We start from the raw sequence: 16,293 nt of genomic DNA on the forward strand, positions 1-16,293 counted from the left end.
TTTCTTGATAATTGCAATTTGGGTTTTTGCTTGTATTTGCAAATCTATTAGCCTAAAGGATTATTTAGTTTTTTGTGCTAATTACCTCGTGTTTGCTTGCATACATGCTAAGCTTTTTCTGTTGATGATCATACCTGCTAAGCTTTAGCATGTTAACAAGTTAATATGAGCTGGCAGTAACAATTATCTCAAGGCAGCATAGCCTCATGGGGTGTTAAACTCCTTAAAGTTAAATGTGTACATTAATATGTAATGCCCAACCGTGCAGGCTGACATTTACTAACTGTGATTGGAACTGAATGGTTGATTTTCACAAAGGGATTTAGTCAGTGGCTTTGCACTTGAAATGTAAAGGCTGCTGCTCATACATTAAGTTACTGCATTAACAATATACAGGTGTTCCACTGTTATCAGAAAGCAGTGTTATAACAAGGCAGCTGTCAGCTGATGAAGCCTCTTAGTGAAATGAGGACGGATGTTTTTGTTTCTAAAACAACAAATCAAGCTGCCAAATTGTCTATAACATCTATTTAACATTTCAATAAACTAACATCTGCACCTGTCTAATCACATTTATGTTGTTAGGGAGCATTTGCATAAATAAGACCTTTATGCATTTTTATGAACAAATTCAAGAACAATATTTTCCATTTATTTAAAAATACACGTCTTTTTTTTATCACATCCTGTTTAAAAATTACATTTACACACAGAGATACAGCACTGTGACAAGGCTGTGAGTTCTTTGCAGTATGGTGGCTACACAGTGGCTGCAGCTTCTGTTGTTGGTGTGCTGTGTTCAATTTGCTGCCCAGCACAAGTACACAAAGTGTTTATGTGTTTCAGACAGACTCAAAAAGAATGGATTGCGGTCCCTGCCAGTATCAAGGAATGACTATTATTTGCAACGGCTATCTGCCCCGTACCAAGGTCCAATTTACAAATTATAATGTCTTAATGTTATCACAGCGGAAAACACTGTCATACATTCTGTCAGCTGAGTGATATTTGCCTTTTATTTGCTTCTGATTGCAATTATCCACACTGCTTGTGAGGGGGGAGCATCAACCACTTCCATCTGAACTTCCTGAAGGCAATTAATAAACAGGAAAGGGAAAATTGACAGCCCGGGTTTGAGGAGTGAGAAACAGGGATGCAAACACAGGTATGGTGAAAAAAGAGAGAAATATTAGAAGCAGGAAAAAAACAGCGTAATATACCATCTGACAAAGGCCTGTGCTATAATGATTTAATTAACTGGCTATTCTTTATAATATACTCAGATCAATAGGAGACAGAGATGTTAAGTTGTAAATCATGGGTTTTTATTATTATTTACAGCAGGGGTGGGGAACCTTTTTCCTTTCAATTTTTACAACATCCTCCGAGGGCCGTACAAATGATTGAACTCAACCTCTGCTTAAAAAAACTAAAATCACAGCCAATTCATTTGGCCTTTCTTTCATGCTGTGCAAAGAAAAAGCAACCTCTTAATCCAGATATCTTGCCATGACTCGCGCACATGCATGCATGCATGTGCACAGTGTGGCATGACCACCAAAACAGAAAGATATGTACACAAGATGTGTGCAAATGTATTTAGTATCCATGTGAACATGATTTAAGTGAGGGAGACCTAACCTCCTCTAGGGGGGTCCGGGGGCATGCTCCCCCGGGAAGATTTTTTTTTTAAATATTGAAGTTAAAAGCATCAATCTGGTGCACTTTCAGAGCAACATGAGGAAATCTATGGGTACATCTTTCAACACCCATTTGAAACAGAACTGTAAGCAGATTTTTCTTTTTAGATATTTTACAAATCACTCCCCTTTTAAACTCTATTCTTGTTATTTTTAACAACTTTTTTGTTACTGTCATATAGTATTTTATACCTTTTTTTCATTTAGTCTCTAATGTCTCATTAATAATTATAATGATCATATCAAGGTGGGCCTTCACCTCACTGAGCTGAGGTTATTTGAGCCTCTCAGGAGAGAGCTCTCTTCCACCTGGTTGTAGAAAAGCTCTTTAATTAGCATAGCTAGTTAACCAGATGCTAATAACAGCAGATCGCCACTGTGCTTACAACTAAAGACACAGCCACGCAAACACTGCGGCATGTGTACGGCTCCTTATGGGTACTGCAATATTTGAAGAGCTGGAGCCGCGTTCTGGTGCTCTCCGTAAGCACTCTAGTCTAGTCTACACTCCTTTCAGACGAGAAATAACCACGTGAAGACACGTTACGCTCGTGTTCTGTTAAAGGAACCTGTCCTTGGCCAGGAAAAACAGGCACTCGCTTGTTTAATTATTTTGCGATCTAGATTTCTACTTCTTTTTTGAAGTGAGAAGTTGTCCGTCAGTCGGACGGACTAACGGACGGACTAACGGACGACCCCCCCCCCCAAACAAAAACTCTTCGGTTCTCCACGAATTACACAAGTCACCCAAAGCAGCGTTAAAAAAGCAGGAGGCGCCGAAAAGCGACTAATTTGCATCACTGAAAGAGGAAAGACATAATGTGTTTATCCGTATATACTGTATCAGTGGTGAGCCGTGACTTTTATACCTACGTTCTCTGATCCCCACCCCTTCCCTCGAAAAAAAAGAAGAGTTATTACGTCACAGCGTATACTTCAGCGGAATATCAAAACAACGGCCCGGGGTTCCAAACTCATCAATGACAGCGACCCTCTACCACACAAAACAACACCTGTAAGTAACCCAATTTGTGTTCTTTGAAATTGAAAAGGATATTGCATTGTGTTTGTTACTTTCGTTGCAGTTGTATGACTTAAGTGTAATTTGGCATGCTTTTATTTTGAAGGCAAGTTTACGCTGTTGACAGGAAGTTGTTCTTGCTATGGAAACAAAAAAAAGCTTCACAGCGAGCGGAACTTGTCATAAAGTCCGCGAAAAAAAGCCCACCCATTTAGAGGGAAGATATGATTGGTCAATTGTACTGTCATTTGACATTAATCTCTCGTTCAGTTACTATAGCTGGACCACCAATCAGCTCCTATCTGCAGTAACTCGAAGAGACGAGCTTCTTTCATTTAACCCTTCACATTGAAACAGAAACTGAACAGGCAGATTTGAAGGATTTATTTATTTGGAAATGTTATTTGAAATACAATTAAATCAAGTTATTTTGGTAAAACTACTGAAAAATATAACAAAAAGAATATTTTAAAAAGAAATATAAAAAAATATATATATTTTTTATGTTTTCAAATATTATTTTGTAGAATATCTTAGGCCCTCAGAGAGGCTTGCCACTGTACTGTATATATTAACCTTTTATTAAAAAAATGGTATGTTCAACAATCACATGTGTGGAGTTTTTTTCATTTATTTTCATGACCCAACTGTTATTGCATCACTGAATCAAAATAAAAAAACTAGTTTGGATGGACACCCTTTATAATGTGTGGCATTTACCACCAATTTATCTCTGGAGACACATAGTTCACTGTAACGTTGTGTTTCTATTAGTGCTGATTGGACGTTTTTTTTCACACAAATGTATGCATAATATCTCATAAAAATTCATAAGCACCAAATGTATTTTCTTAGTAATTTTAGGGGTGTATTTAATCTTTTGGAAAGCAAACTTTAGAGGTGGTTCAACTTCATACAGAGTCAACGAAGTGAATGGAGGCCTACAGACAGGGGTTTGCCTTGGGCAGAATTAACTAGAGTAAAACCACACTGACATCAGATAAGATGCATAAAACATTAAGGTTAAAGGTCCCATGTCATGGCCATTTCTACTGATCATATTTCCATTGTTGAGGTCTACTATAATAGATTTAAATTGTGCAATTTTCCAAAATCACATTGGTTTCTCATACAGCATCTCTGTATAGTATGTGTATTCACTTTCTGTCCTAAACGGCTTGTTGGAGCTCCTACCCCCCCCCCCCCCCCTCCCGGTGAGCCCAGTGTGCTCTGATTGGGTCGGCGATACAGCGAGAACAAGCAAAACCCATCCTGAGCACACACAACCACTCACAGCCGAACAAAAAACAATAAGTGTGGCTTGATATTGAGTAAGAAAATGGTTTATAACGCTGTGAGAATGGATCTGTGGAGAGCATTTCTCCGCGATCCCAACTCGTCTATTACCAGCGTTCAGGGAGCTCTATGCAAGTCAATGGGGACTCCCTGTTAGTTAGCCAAGGGATCCTGGTGTGTGAGGTGCTCCGCGGATTGGTCCATTTGGACAACAACAGTTAAGAGTTAAGTGATGTTGTTGTAGCTAGAAGCAGACAACTAAAGCTGATCCCAAGAAGCCAGTGAACTGTGTCTCACAGGATGTCTCATACTGTACACTTTGTAGTATTCAAAAACAAACAACTCCAACGTGATTGGCTGGCTGCCAACAGTTAACAACTTTTATCCAACGATAAAAAGCTACAGTACGTGGAGAACATCATCTGGAAATTGTCTGTTCATGTGCCGAGTAACCTGAGCTCACATTTTCCATACATCTCAAATCTGTGTTCACTCAAACGGAAAAAGGCCATTACAGTACAGAGTGATACATAATAAACTTCACTATTAACTTAATTTTCTTTCAAAACAGAGACAAGGTCCTCTTTGTTTGTACCTGTCAGGCACATGAACACCACACAGGGTCAATGCGTACTTAGCTAGTTTGCTACAGCTAAAGTCTGTACACTCTGTACATTAGGACCAATTAGCACACACTTAACAAGCAAGCCAGAGATATCTGCTTTCTCTCTTTAACCTGATTTCCCACATGTGTGTGTGTGTGTGTGTGTGTGTGTGTGTGTGTGTGTGTGTGTGTGTGTGTGTGTGTGTACATACAAGCTTTAGAAAGACACAAACAGAAATGCACAGAAAAACACAATAAATTGACTAAACTAAAGCAATTAAGGAGAGAAGTCGCAGATCAGGCCAAAAAAACGTCTCGCCATGGTAGTTGCAGCTACTTGGCTATTGACAATATTGACTGGAGCTCTGTCAGACACAACTGAACGGTTGTTTTCCGCCCATAGTATGTGTGTTGCAGTGAGAAAATAAGTTGCTTTCTACAAATTACACTGTAATCAGCACAGTCTCGATCTAGAGCAACATCTTGCTCTGACAGCCTCTATTTGCCTCACGGCTTTGTAATGCATTTACTTTTGAAGTCATTTTAAATGTCTTGAAGCATGCTATGTGAAATGACTGTTGGTTGACATTCATTAAGAGCTCTGTGATTGTCTCTGTGTAAGAAACGGAGCGACAGCTAAACATAATGTCTCTTATTTTTACTCAAGCCTAAACGCTGGGAATGCCTGGAAGGTTTACATGCACAGTTAATGTTATTGTGTTGGTAATTACAGCTTTTATATTTGTGAGTTTCAAGTCAGGGAAACTAGCACTACAGTGTAAGGCAAATACTTTAATAGGTTAAGATTGTGTGCTTCGTTACCAGACATTCATAATGAATACTAATCAACAAAACACAGCAAATAAGAAAATAGGTTTACCAATTTAACAACACATTAAAAAAAGTTCAATGCTACAATGAGCATTTTATCAGATTAAGACAAAAGACAAAAGCTACGTGAATTTAAGAACTTGGATATTTGTTTTGTGTTAATAAAATTAGTTTTTGCCAGAAGTCTACAGTTTGAGGGCTCTGAGGATGTTCAGGGGTGTATACATTTGTTTTGGGGGTCTTTTATCTAGGCGTAACTTGTGGTTGAGGTCACCGTGTATCTTTATTTCCAGATAAATATCCTCTGTGCATGTCTTCAGTGCCTGTGGTGACTTTCAGTTACAGCCTCGGGCTGAATGTCGTCTTAACAGCCCATCAAGTTGAGTGACAAGTGCTGGCCTCACCTGCCCCCCCGAGGGGACACATAAAGGACACACAATGCATTCTGTTGCCTCGGGGTGAGAAGTTGCATATCGGAGCGTTTAGGAGTCTAATCGTTGTTTCTTTACGATGATTGATTTGTTGGATTATTAAAAGAGACTAGTAGTACTAGTATGTCATATAACGTCAGCATTATGCAACTAGTTGAAATAGTTGAGGGTCAGGACTACAAAGGTGACTGCAGGCATTTTAGCAATGTGAATACAAACTAAACCTCAGTAAGACTCAAAGAAACAGACAAAATAACAATGTTTTTGTAGAAGCCTCCCTCCAGTAGCTGTCTGGACTATGGCCATGACTTGTATGCCATTCTTTGTTGTGTATAATTTCCACAAGATTACACAGACATTTGTTCCACTGTAGGCGTTCATACAGTCGATAACCCTTTATTTTATTTATTCCAACCATCCATACATTTAAATTAGATTCTCTATGGTCAAATGTGGATCTGGTTCGTGGGTTTTTTGCACTTGTCAAAACCACTTTCCGTATCTGCAGTAATGACTACTCACTGATGATTAGACTCATGACAGCTAAGGTTTTGCATTTAAAATTCAAACCCATTTTGTAGTGAATTCGATGTGTCCGCACCACGGCCAGGGAAGTGTTTCTCACCTAGGAGATTTATACTTCATTAAAGGAGAGTGAATCACTACTATTACAGTATGTAGACGTTTTTTTCATTAAATCCTCTATTCACTGAGAATAATTAAACTGATAATAATGGCACTTTGCAATCTGCAAAATGAAAATTAAGGGCTTATCTTTTAAAGCAGGAAGCATTTTAATGAAATTATGAAGTGGTGTTAGATCAATCTAAGTGTGCAGTTTTTAGAAATGCTACTTCAATATCTCTCTGTGTCGTTTTTGATGTGGCTAAACGTTTATTTTAGTTTCAGACGTCTGAGGCTTTATGAAGCCGCTGTAAAGACGAGATTATCTTCTTAAACTTGTCATCATGATTACAATCACACATTAATACAGTTATTATACTCCTTGATGATGAGTTTTTGAACTACATCTTATTTGGATATAATTTAAATAAAGATATACTGTTACAGTAATCCATGGATATGTTTTTCTGAGTGAGAGAGAAATGCAACTGTAAATGGCCATATGATCAGTTTCTAATATCCATGTTTAGTTATGAATAATCCCTGTTCTAGTAGTAAGGGTGGTCATTAATGACATAAAAGCACATATTAAAAGGCAAAACAAATACTTAACTGTGGTTCATAAGGTCGAGCTACATTAATCACGTACTTTGTAAATACAAAGTTTTATTTTCTGACGCTGCGTGAGTTCCCCGACGCACGGGGACACATATTTATGTATACTGTAAAAGACATCAAAAAGTGCATTTTGCATGATAGGTCCCCTTTAAAGGAGAGCGAGATATGAATTTTTGTGCAGGACAACACAGTCTTGTAAAAAAGTCTGGTTAGGTGAAGGCAGGGGCAACAACTCAGTGTTTAAATAACGGCCATGCATATGACATAAAGATTTCATAAAATAGTTCCAATTAGTCTCAACTCAACTAGCTACATGACAATTCAGCTTTTATTTGAAAGCTTGTTACACTGAATTCTTAAATCATCTTGTTCTCTCGCATGCACCCACGGTGAACAAAGGGGGGAAAAATAGTAGTACGGATTGAAGTGGTGAACTAAAAAGGCTCTGCGTGCTGTGTTTTTTCTCATGGCGACTGCATACTTCTTGCCTTTTCCATGGAAACAATTAAAAAGACACTGGCGCTCAGGGAAAACACACTACTGGACACATGCCCTTAAGATGAATTTTGTGACTTGTGATTTTTTTTAAAAACATAACTGTGATATTGCTGCTTGCTTTTGGGGCAAGGAACATAAGAAAGAGTTCTGCAAACTTGAAGACTCTTTTTTTACACCAGTATATACTCTCGTACAGGGAAAAACAAAACATTTAAAGGGACCCTATTATGCTTTTTGGAGTTTTTCCTTTGCTGTAAAAAGGGAGTTTTTCTCCCACACACTCCAAACCCCTCAATAGAACTCCTTTGTTTACTTTCTTAAAATCATTACATCATTATGTAACAATCGTGCTACTATTGGCTTACGCTCCAACACATTGTAAGTGATAGGCTAAGGGCGGGACAACTCTAAGCGGTGGCCAATCACAACAGAGCCGGCTAGCTAACAAATCAGAGCAGAATGGGCTCTGGTTTGAGACAAAGGGTGAAAAGGCAGGCAGTACTATGGCAGTATGAGACAAATAAAGAGCTATTTGAACATGAAATCATGTAAACATGTCACAGTAGAGGCACACAATACAAATATGAACCTGAAACGTAGCATGTGTCCTCTTTAAACTACCAATAGTTAAGTAGGCCTACCAAGCCCCACCACAATATTGATAATAATAACTAAATAATGATGGCGTCTAATTCCTGCTAAGGGATTGGAGAGAGGCTTTGCTTTAAACAATAAGGGGGCTTCTTATCTTTTTGTCCTTGTTGTTTTGATACTGTAGAAGGGAGTGCTAGTATCTTAGCAGTGAAATAATAAACTGGGGTAATTTTGCCTGGATGTACAAGTCTTCAGGTTGTACAATTCAGACTGCACGAATGAGCACTTTCAGTATGACAAATGAATGTGCTTGCCTGACTATCATTAAAATGAATATAGAGCATGATGACATATAGAAGATCACCTGAATACATTCTCCAGCCTCCCTGCCATCTTTATTTCAGGAGGACATTAGGATATTTTCATGTCACTTAGAGATTTTTTGAACCACTGAAGAACTAAGAATTGCGAAAGTGTCTCAAAGTGCACAGACCAAAGCTCTGCCTTATCAATTAATTTTGTCATGACAACCGCCGATTTCAATGAGTTACAGTACTTTGGAGACAATTGGAATAAAAAGCTTCAGAAAAGAGTTGGACCTCAGATACTCCCACTTCAGCATTCAAATGAATACACTGTTCATGGTCACAGTGGAACTGCATACACACAGTTTAGCCAGGCACAGGGAAACTTTCATTTGTGTATATCCTTTGCATGGAATCCAGCAGATTGTTTTTCTATTTCGTTCTTTTAGAGTGTGATGTGATAGCAGCTCAGTGGAAAATGGAGACACATGCCGCACACGCCGCACCAAAACAAACCGGGACACTTTGCATGCCATCCACATAATACAAGCAATTTTTTGGCATCTAAATAATGGACTTATGCTAATAACATGTATTAATCATAGTGGTTCCCATACATAGATCAACAGTTTGAATTAACGCTCTTGCTAAATATCAACAGTGAATTCTGAAGCGTTCCATCCACCATTAGCCGTACATAATTGCAGGCTGCAACAAATTAGAGGGGGTGCAAATGCTTCCACAGTGCCAAAGAAACATCTCAGATAAGGCTGCCTTTTGTTTAGTTTTTTTACTAGATGGAACATTTTCCTCTGAAAATGGTGTAATTCATTCAATTATGGCAACAGGAAGCTTCAACCAATTGTGTTGCTTTCTTTTACCATGCCTCTGACATGTGAGAAATATCTTGCCCCAGAATTGTTATTAAAAATTGATCTTTGACTGTACGTAGCAAAAGATGCCTCAGTGCATTACCGAAGGTGTTTTTCAGCTAAATGAAACAATGTTCTGGTATGATGACTGTGTGCTCAAAGGATTTTTACCCCTTCACTGCAGACCCCCAGCGACCTGCGGCGTGCTGCATATCTAAATTCCAATGTTGGCCACTGTGTCCATATTCACATGTAAACTGGCAAATCTGTTTACCTCAAGGGAAAGTTGCCGCAGGGAGAATTGCCTCAGGGGGAAGTATACACAGTTGTTATTCCAGACTGTCTCCATTATGAGAGGTTTAAAGCTGTTTTACCTTGTTTACAGCACTGTCAGAAAATACTCTCCCCTGAAAACGTTTGAAGAAAAGGTTCTGAACAAAGTGTATGTTAATTAAAACCTGTAATGTGTTGCGATGATGTGTTTGCATGTTTGAGTAATCAGATGCCAACACTAGATGGTTGCAGCCTTTTGTATGGTTTGCCTTTGAGCAATTAGGTGTCAATTGTTTGTTCATCTCCTTTCTTCAGGAGACGTAAACAGATGTACAGTATAAGATGAATTGTTACTGACTGGAGGGAAACTCTCAAAATGCTTCGTTAATATTATTCGGCGGATAATACATGGGTTAGCTGTCACAGGACCGTCGTGACATATCATTATTGATAAATACGTGTATAAACCTGGTTATTATCCTAACCTTTATTAACTATTCATAGAGTAAGAACACATCTTTGTAGCCGGATGAAAGAAGCCGAGCTGTCAAACATACTGTGCGAAGGAGTGTGTTTCCTCTGGACGCAGGCGCGCTCAGCCAGCATGCCTCGCTCACATATATTGTCTTGGCTTTGAAGGCGAGCTGTCATGCATGTTTGATCACAGGCTAAAACAGACACTCAGAAGTCCCACAGTCTTGGCAGAGGAGAGATATGCATTTTCTAGAGCAGGGAATTACATTTCCGCTAGTGACATTTCTGATCCTATGCCATTTCTCCACTTGCATGGAATATTTGCTAATGACCAAACACACCTCCAGAAACGGGCCGAGAATAGAAGGGCTCCTCCTCAACATCTGCTCCCTCCGTCTCTCCGATGGTTCCCAGGAGATCTCCAAGACTAGATCCCTTCCTCCTTTCCACCCTTCCTCCCCACTATTTACTCAGAGGGTGCACTGAAGGAGCAGGTTGTCCTGGTAACAAGTTTAGAGAAATTCAGAAATTACACACGCACAAACACCATGTACGACCGAGCCAAATAACATACGTCATAGATGGGATGTTTCTTTTCTGAAGCCAATCATCACACGTTGGGATCTTTGAATATCCTCCCAAACAACGATGTCTGGAAGTAAAAACAAACATGGAACAGGATGCTGTGAGCTTGGCAGCTTTGTTGACATATAAACAATATATAAACAAGCTCCCCACCTGCATATGGAGGAACCATGTCAACAGGTTGTAAAACAAGCATAACCAAAACATACATAACCCCTAGACTACATGCTCTCCAGGTTAAGCTACTAACATGAGCTCACTTCCTGTAACAACATATTTGACTCATTTATTAAATGTTCATACATTTCCTTAATGGGAACAAAACATGAATTGGGATAGTAAGATCCTTCTCAGGTTGATTAAGACTATGTTAACATTACAAGCAAATGTGACCCACATTATTGCCCTTATTTGACACAAACATGACGTTTTAAGAGTAATTTGGACAATGAAATGGATTTTTTTCAATCAGAACTAAATACATATCCGATTACTGGCCAATGTGGCGCCGGTGAAAACAATCATATCTGAATTCATTTGTTTCCCACCTCATGCTTCACTGTGCGGGTGCAGATCATTCACTGTTTAAAGTGGACTGTTGAAACTACACTCGCCAGCCGATAGAGACCAGCTGACGCTCGAAGCTTTTCTTTTGAGTCCTGCTGTGACAACCTAGTCATGAGGCCCTGAGAGAGATATCCAAAAGTTAAGTTTTGGACGAACTTTTACGCTTTGAAACCCTCCATGTTGCAGCCCCACCCCCACCAATCCTAACTCCTCTCTCACATCTCCACCTTCATCTCCTCAACGTATAGCACCTTGTCGTCCGACCTCGACAGCAAGTCATTCGGGAGATGAACACTTGAACCGCTACAGTATGTCATTTATTGGTTGTCTTTCCAACATGCATAATGTTATTGGTTGCATGCAGTTTAACGTAAGGCATTTCAAGGCATATATCCGTTCATACAGATATCAGATACGGGCAATAGTGTAAGGTATTGAATTACATTTACGCAAGTGCTATAGTTAAGTACGACTTTGGGGTACTTCGTACTTGTACTTTACATAAGTAATTCCATGTTATGCTACTTTATGCCTCTACTCCACTATATTTTGTAAATCAACGTTGTCATTTTTATTCTACTACATTTACTTAACAAAATTAGTAACTAATTACTTTACATATTCATATTATCACCTAATACATAATATAAATGAACTTAAACATAAACTATAATATATCATTATAGATTAAGATATTGAACAGCAGTTTACAAAGCTATCTACTTAACTCCACCTTTAACAGCAGTGATGAACACTTTAATGCATCATAATAGTAATCCAGTATTTAATATACATATATGATACTAGAATGTGACGATACGCACAATAAGTACTTTTACTTTTATGCCAATACCTTTGCAATTGTGCTTAAGTACAATTTAGAATGCAGTACTTTGACTTGTAACAGTATTTGTATACTGTAGTATTTCTACTTTTACTTACGTAAAATATCTGAGTACTTCTTCCACTTCTTGATATGGGTCACTTCAAACATGAATATGAACAGTATCGGCATGAAGATACGATCTGGGAGACAAACCTGTAATGTGAGCATAGCTTTAGCACACACCCTGTCGATGGCTACACTTTTCTAATAATATATTATCTTTAATCAGGCTATCCAGTTACTCAGACAGCCTACCCATACATTATTAATACAACCTGATAACGGTCTACTTTCTGTGATTTCACTCTAATTAACATCAGACTAAAAGTAAACACATTAAATCTATTTCAAACTGAACAAGAACATAGGCATCAGAGAGAGAAGGTGCGCTCTATGGAAAACTATTTTCAGCTGCCGCAGCGTGAGCTCTGAACTAACAACGTGCAGTTCTATCAAAAGTTTCACTTCCCAGCTCACAAAACTACTATGCAGCAAATCCTATATCTTTGGTTAACATCACAGTGCCGGGTACGTTTAAATTATTGTATCAGAAGTTCCAGGACAATGACAAAATGAGATTTCTTTAAAAGAAGGCTTTAGAGTTCAGAGTCATATTATTCTGGTTTGGATCTATAACGTTTTATATGTCCATTTTTAAATGGGAACTGGATGTACATGGTTTACATGGAATATTTTAACAATTGTTAAGCTATAACTAAGATTTGTAGATACAACCTTTTCTGTTTCTATGACTTTCTTTAACTATTGTCATTTAAGGACATGCTTGATTTGACCCAAACATTCAAATCGATGCAGTATTGCTCGTTGTAAAAAATATTTGAAATGTGTATTACACCATTTTGATATGGATGTCACCATTTGAGTTATAACTGCTCTAAATCTATACTCACTACAATATTTTTAAGAGTTACCTTTTCGAGACCAAAGGCAGGGATTGTTAAGTACTCCAAAACAAAGCGTTTCAGTGAAGTATTCTCTCTAAACAAACAGTGGAAGTCAAAGCAGAGCATCAGGACTGAAGTAATACCTTGTCTGTGTATAGCTCATTTGAACCACTTGCTAACACGCAGTCGCTGAACCATTCACACATGTAAATAGTTGCACTATTCTGGGCGGAGGGAAAATGAAGCAGTGGATAATTTGCACAACTGCATTTCCAGGCAGCATTGTTCTAAATGTAGTGACATTTCTTGGCGACAGAAACGGCACAATTGCACAAGGCTTTTAATGGTGCTGAATGAAATGCAGGTATGGAACAGAAATGACTTGCAGATTTCTGGCAATATAAATTACATTTTCTGTCAAAACCCTCCGACGGAAGATAATACAGGCCGACTACTGGGATTTAGGTTTGCATTGTCTGAACTCAGAGTCATTACATAAAGCCCATTTGCTACAATGAAAAAGGAAAACACAGACCTATAGTATGTCATTTCAGGCTCCCACCGCTTTTTCTCTGTAGTCAGAAATCAACTGAATCCAAAAGCAGAGTTTAAAAAGGAAGAAAAGGTTGTGGGAGAGATGGAAAAAAAGTGTTCAGACAATGTCACTGAATGTTTTACATTTGTTTAGATATAGATTTTACAGCATATCTATTCTGGTGAAGCATTGCTGCTGGGCAAACTGAGATGAACAGTGGAGTGCGATGTAATGTTGCCTGACGGACAGCAGTAATGGATAATAAATCCCAGGTTCAGGTGCTGTTTGATCATAAATCACACTCACACTGTTGGCCAAAGTCAAATCCATCAGGCTGCAGTTCAACAGGGAGCAGTGGGCTGAAGACGTGAGAATGAATCCCATTTTGCTTAATCTTTGTCTCAGTTTACAACTGAATATTAAACAAACTTCCACAGATGCTTTGTCGTTATTAGGAATAACCTCAATGGTTCATTGGTATCTGGGATTACAATAGGTACAACTCTGCAAGTAAACAAGCTGGATATGAAATACATTAGAAAGAAAACCTGTACTGCATCAAAATATATTCCTCTGCTCTAATTTAAATATTTTTCATATCCGTCCAGATTCATGAGTGAGGGGGTCCAGTGAATCAGAATGTATCATCTGCTCTGTGGCAGAAACCCAAGCAGTGGGAAGCAGCTGAAAGGTTAGCTAATATGATGTTTTGCTGCTTGTTTCTTTTACTGCAAGGTCATCATAAAGATACAAATAATCCCCCGTGACAAATTTGTTTTCAAAAGGTTTCACTCTCCTTCTCTATCATCTCCGAGAAATACTGCCCGATAGTGCTGACTCCAATAGAATGCTTTGATCGGGCCTGATGTATTACCCTGTCTTTCCTGCAATTCAAATGCCTCCACCACTTGTTTTGGGGAAGAACGTGAGAGTGTGAAATGCTCCTTTGGGAATCCCACTGAAGGGCTTCTTTATTCCCAGACACATGTTGAGGCATATCGATGTCCTAATCTGATGGAAACACTTGCCAATGAAAGATAATTGTGCAAATGCAAATACGCAGCGCAGTGGTAGAAGGGACCATTTATCAATGCGGCTTGATATTGCAGGCATCAATTTGCTTATCCTGGCCAGGGTTCAAAATGAAATGAAAATCCTGCAGTTGATGCTTCAAGCATTGTTGATACAGTTATCCAGGATGTGATTGCACTCAACATGAAAGACAGCAGAAATGATCCGCGAGACATAATGACGTGCTGAACTGTGGGCTTAGTGTTCACGCTCTAATAGCTTCTAAACAATGCCTACTTTTTATTTTTTGCCTTTTCTCCAAGTCTCCATAAATTCTCAACAGCACAAACTACAGTATATAAAGCAGACCTTTGTTGCTTATTATTAATAACACACGGCTTGCTCCCTGGCTATTTGCTTCAAAGATATGCAGGCTGATTTATACAGGAACCTGTTACAGAACGGCCAATTATGCTGTTTGTGTGTAGGAAACTCTGCCTTATGTAATGAGCAACAGTTGAGATGGTTGGCTAAACCTGATTTATACATTATTTTAGCACTAAAAGGCTGCCAGCAAACCTAACATGGACAATATATTCAGGATACACTGAGCCACCGGAGAAAACATTTAGGTCTACCCAACACAAAATCACAAGTGATAAAATTAAAATGCTGCAGTAAAAGCTCATCAAAATAAAAGCCATTCTGCAAAATGGCAACATTGGCACAAGCTAATGGCTACACAGTCTCTTGACCTATGTCGTGTTAGTCATCCCAAAATAAACAAGGCCCCCTTTATACTCTTATTAGTGGAGAAGAGGATGGATCTTAAAAGTTGCTTTGAAGCAGGATTTGGGACCCGAGCCTCTGCTTTTTGTTAATCAATATGTCTCAAGAGCCACTTCCTCTTTAATGGCTAGCTGATCAAGGTCAGCAAGGAACAAACCTCATCATTGCATTTTATTGGAACTAAAATGACAAAACCAAAAGGAAAAAGGCTGTAAGCACTTAGTTTAATTTTCCTTCAATTAAACTTGGTCTTACTTCTCCAGCAATTTGATTAGATTTAAACATTTTAAGGAAAAAGTCAATCCTCATATAGCAGACAATGCCTACTTTATATAATAACACTGTGATTTTGTATAATTGGCTTTAAACATCTGACTCACACCTCATATTTTTAGCTTTCATATAAACTCGTGTCCTATATTAGCTTCAAACTATACTCAGATATTGTCTCAATAAATAGAAGTGTTTTTTTGTCTGAACACCTTTAATTAGTATGTTTCAGTAAAAAAGTCAATAGTGACCAATATTACATTATCACAGGTGTTAATATTTCATAAGCTGGGATGTACGCTGATGTTAGCCATCTACCTTTCTCCTTGCTTGTTCAGGAGCACCATTCTCTTTTAAAAAGGGAAAAGCATAAAACCTGACCTTACTATCTCCACTTGAAGAAGGTAATATGTTAAAAATCCAGATCAGGCTCACCTGGTGGAGATGGCGGAGCATGTACAACGGCTCAGTACCTGTGAGGAGGACCCAGGTGCGGCCGATAAACTATTACTTAAATAAACAAAACAAAACAGAGTTGATTGTTGATCACCTGATTTTCTACTGTGAGATGTATATTTTTGATGGGGTGCATGTATTATCACAT

General features: G+C 38.5%; 1 protein-coding gene across 6 annotated transcripts in view; it reads right to left on the minus strand.

Moving 5' to 3' along the window:
* Nucleotides 1-16,293, minus strand: part of adirf (adipogenesis regulatory factor) — a 296,791-nt gene that overhangs the window by 67,129 nt on the left and 213,369 nt on the right. For 4 of the 6 annotated variants that reach the window (XR_013806649.1, XR_013806650.1, XM_079672414.1 and 1 more), the window contains 2 exons: nucleotides 10,716-10,793; nucleotides 10,483-10,641 (listed from right to left, as the gene is read on the minus strand). Coding sequence is in view for 2 of the 6 variants with exons in the window: in XM_079672413.1 (XP_079528539.1) it covers nucleotides 10,716-10,793 (78 nt within the window). In the remaining 4 variants the exon portion in view is untranslated. The remainder of the gene's footprint in view (nucleotides 1-10,482; nucleotides 10,642-10,715; nucleotides 10,794-16,293) is intronic. The other 2 variants (XM_079672413.1, XM_079672412.1) reach the window with 1 other exon arrangement.

This window comes from Notothenia rossii (assembly GCF_949606895.1).
Source record: "Notothenia rossii genome assembly, chromosome: 3".
In the NCBI taxonomy this organism is placed as follows: Eukaryota; Metazoa; Chordata; class Actinopteri; order Perciformes; family Nototheniidae; genus Notothenia; species Notothenia rossii.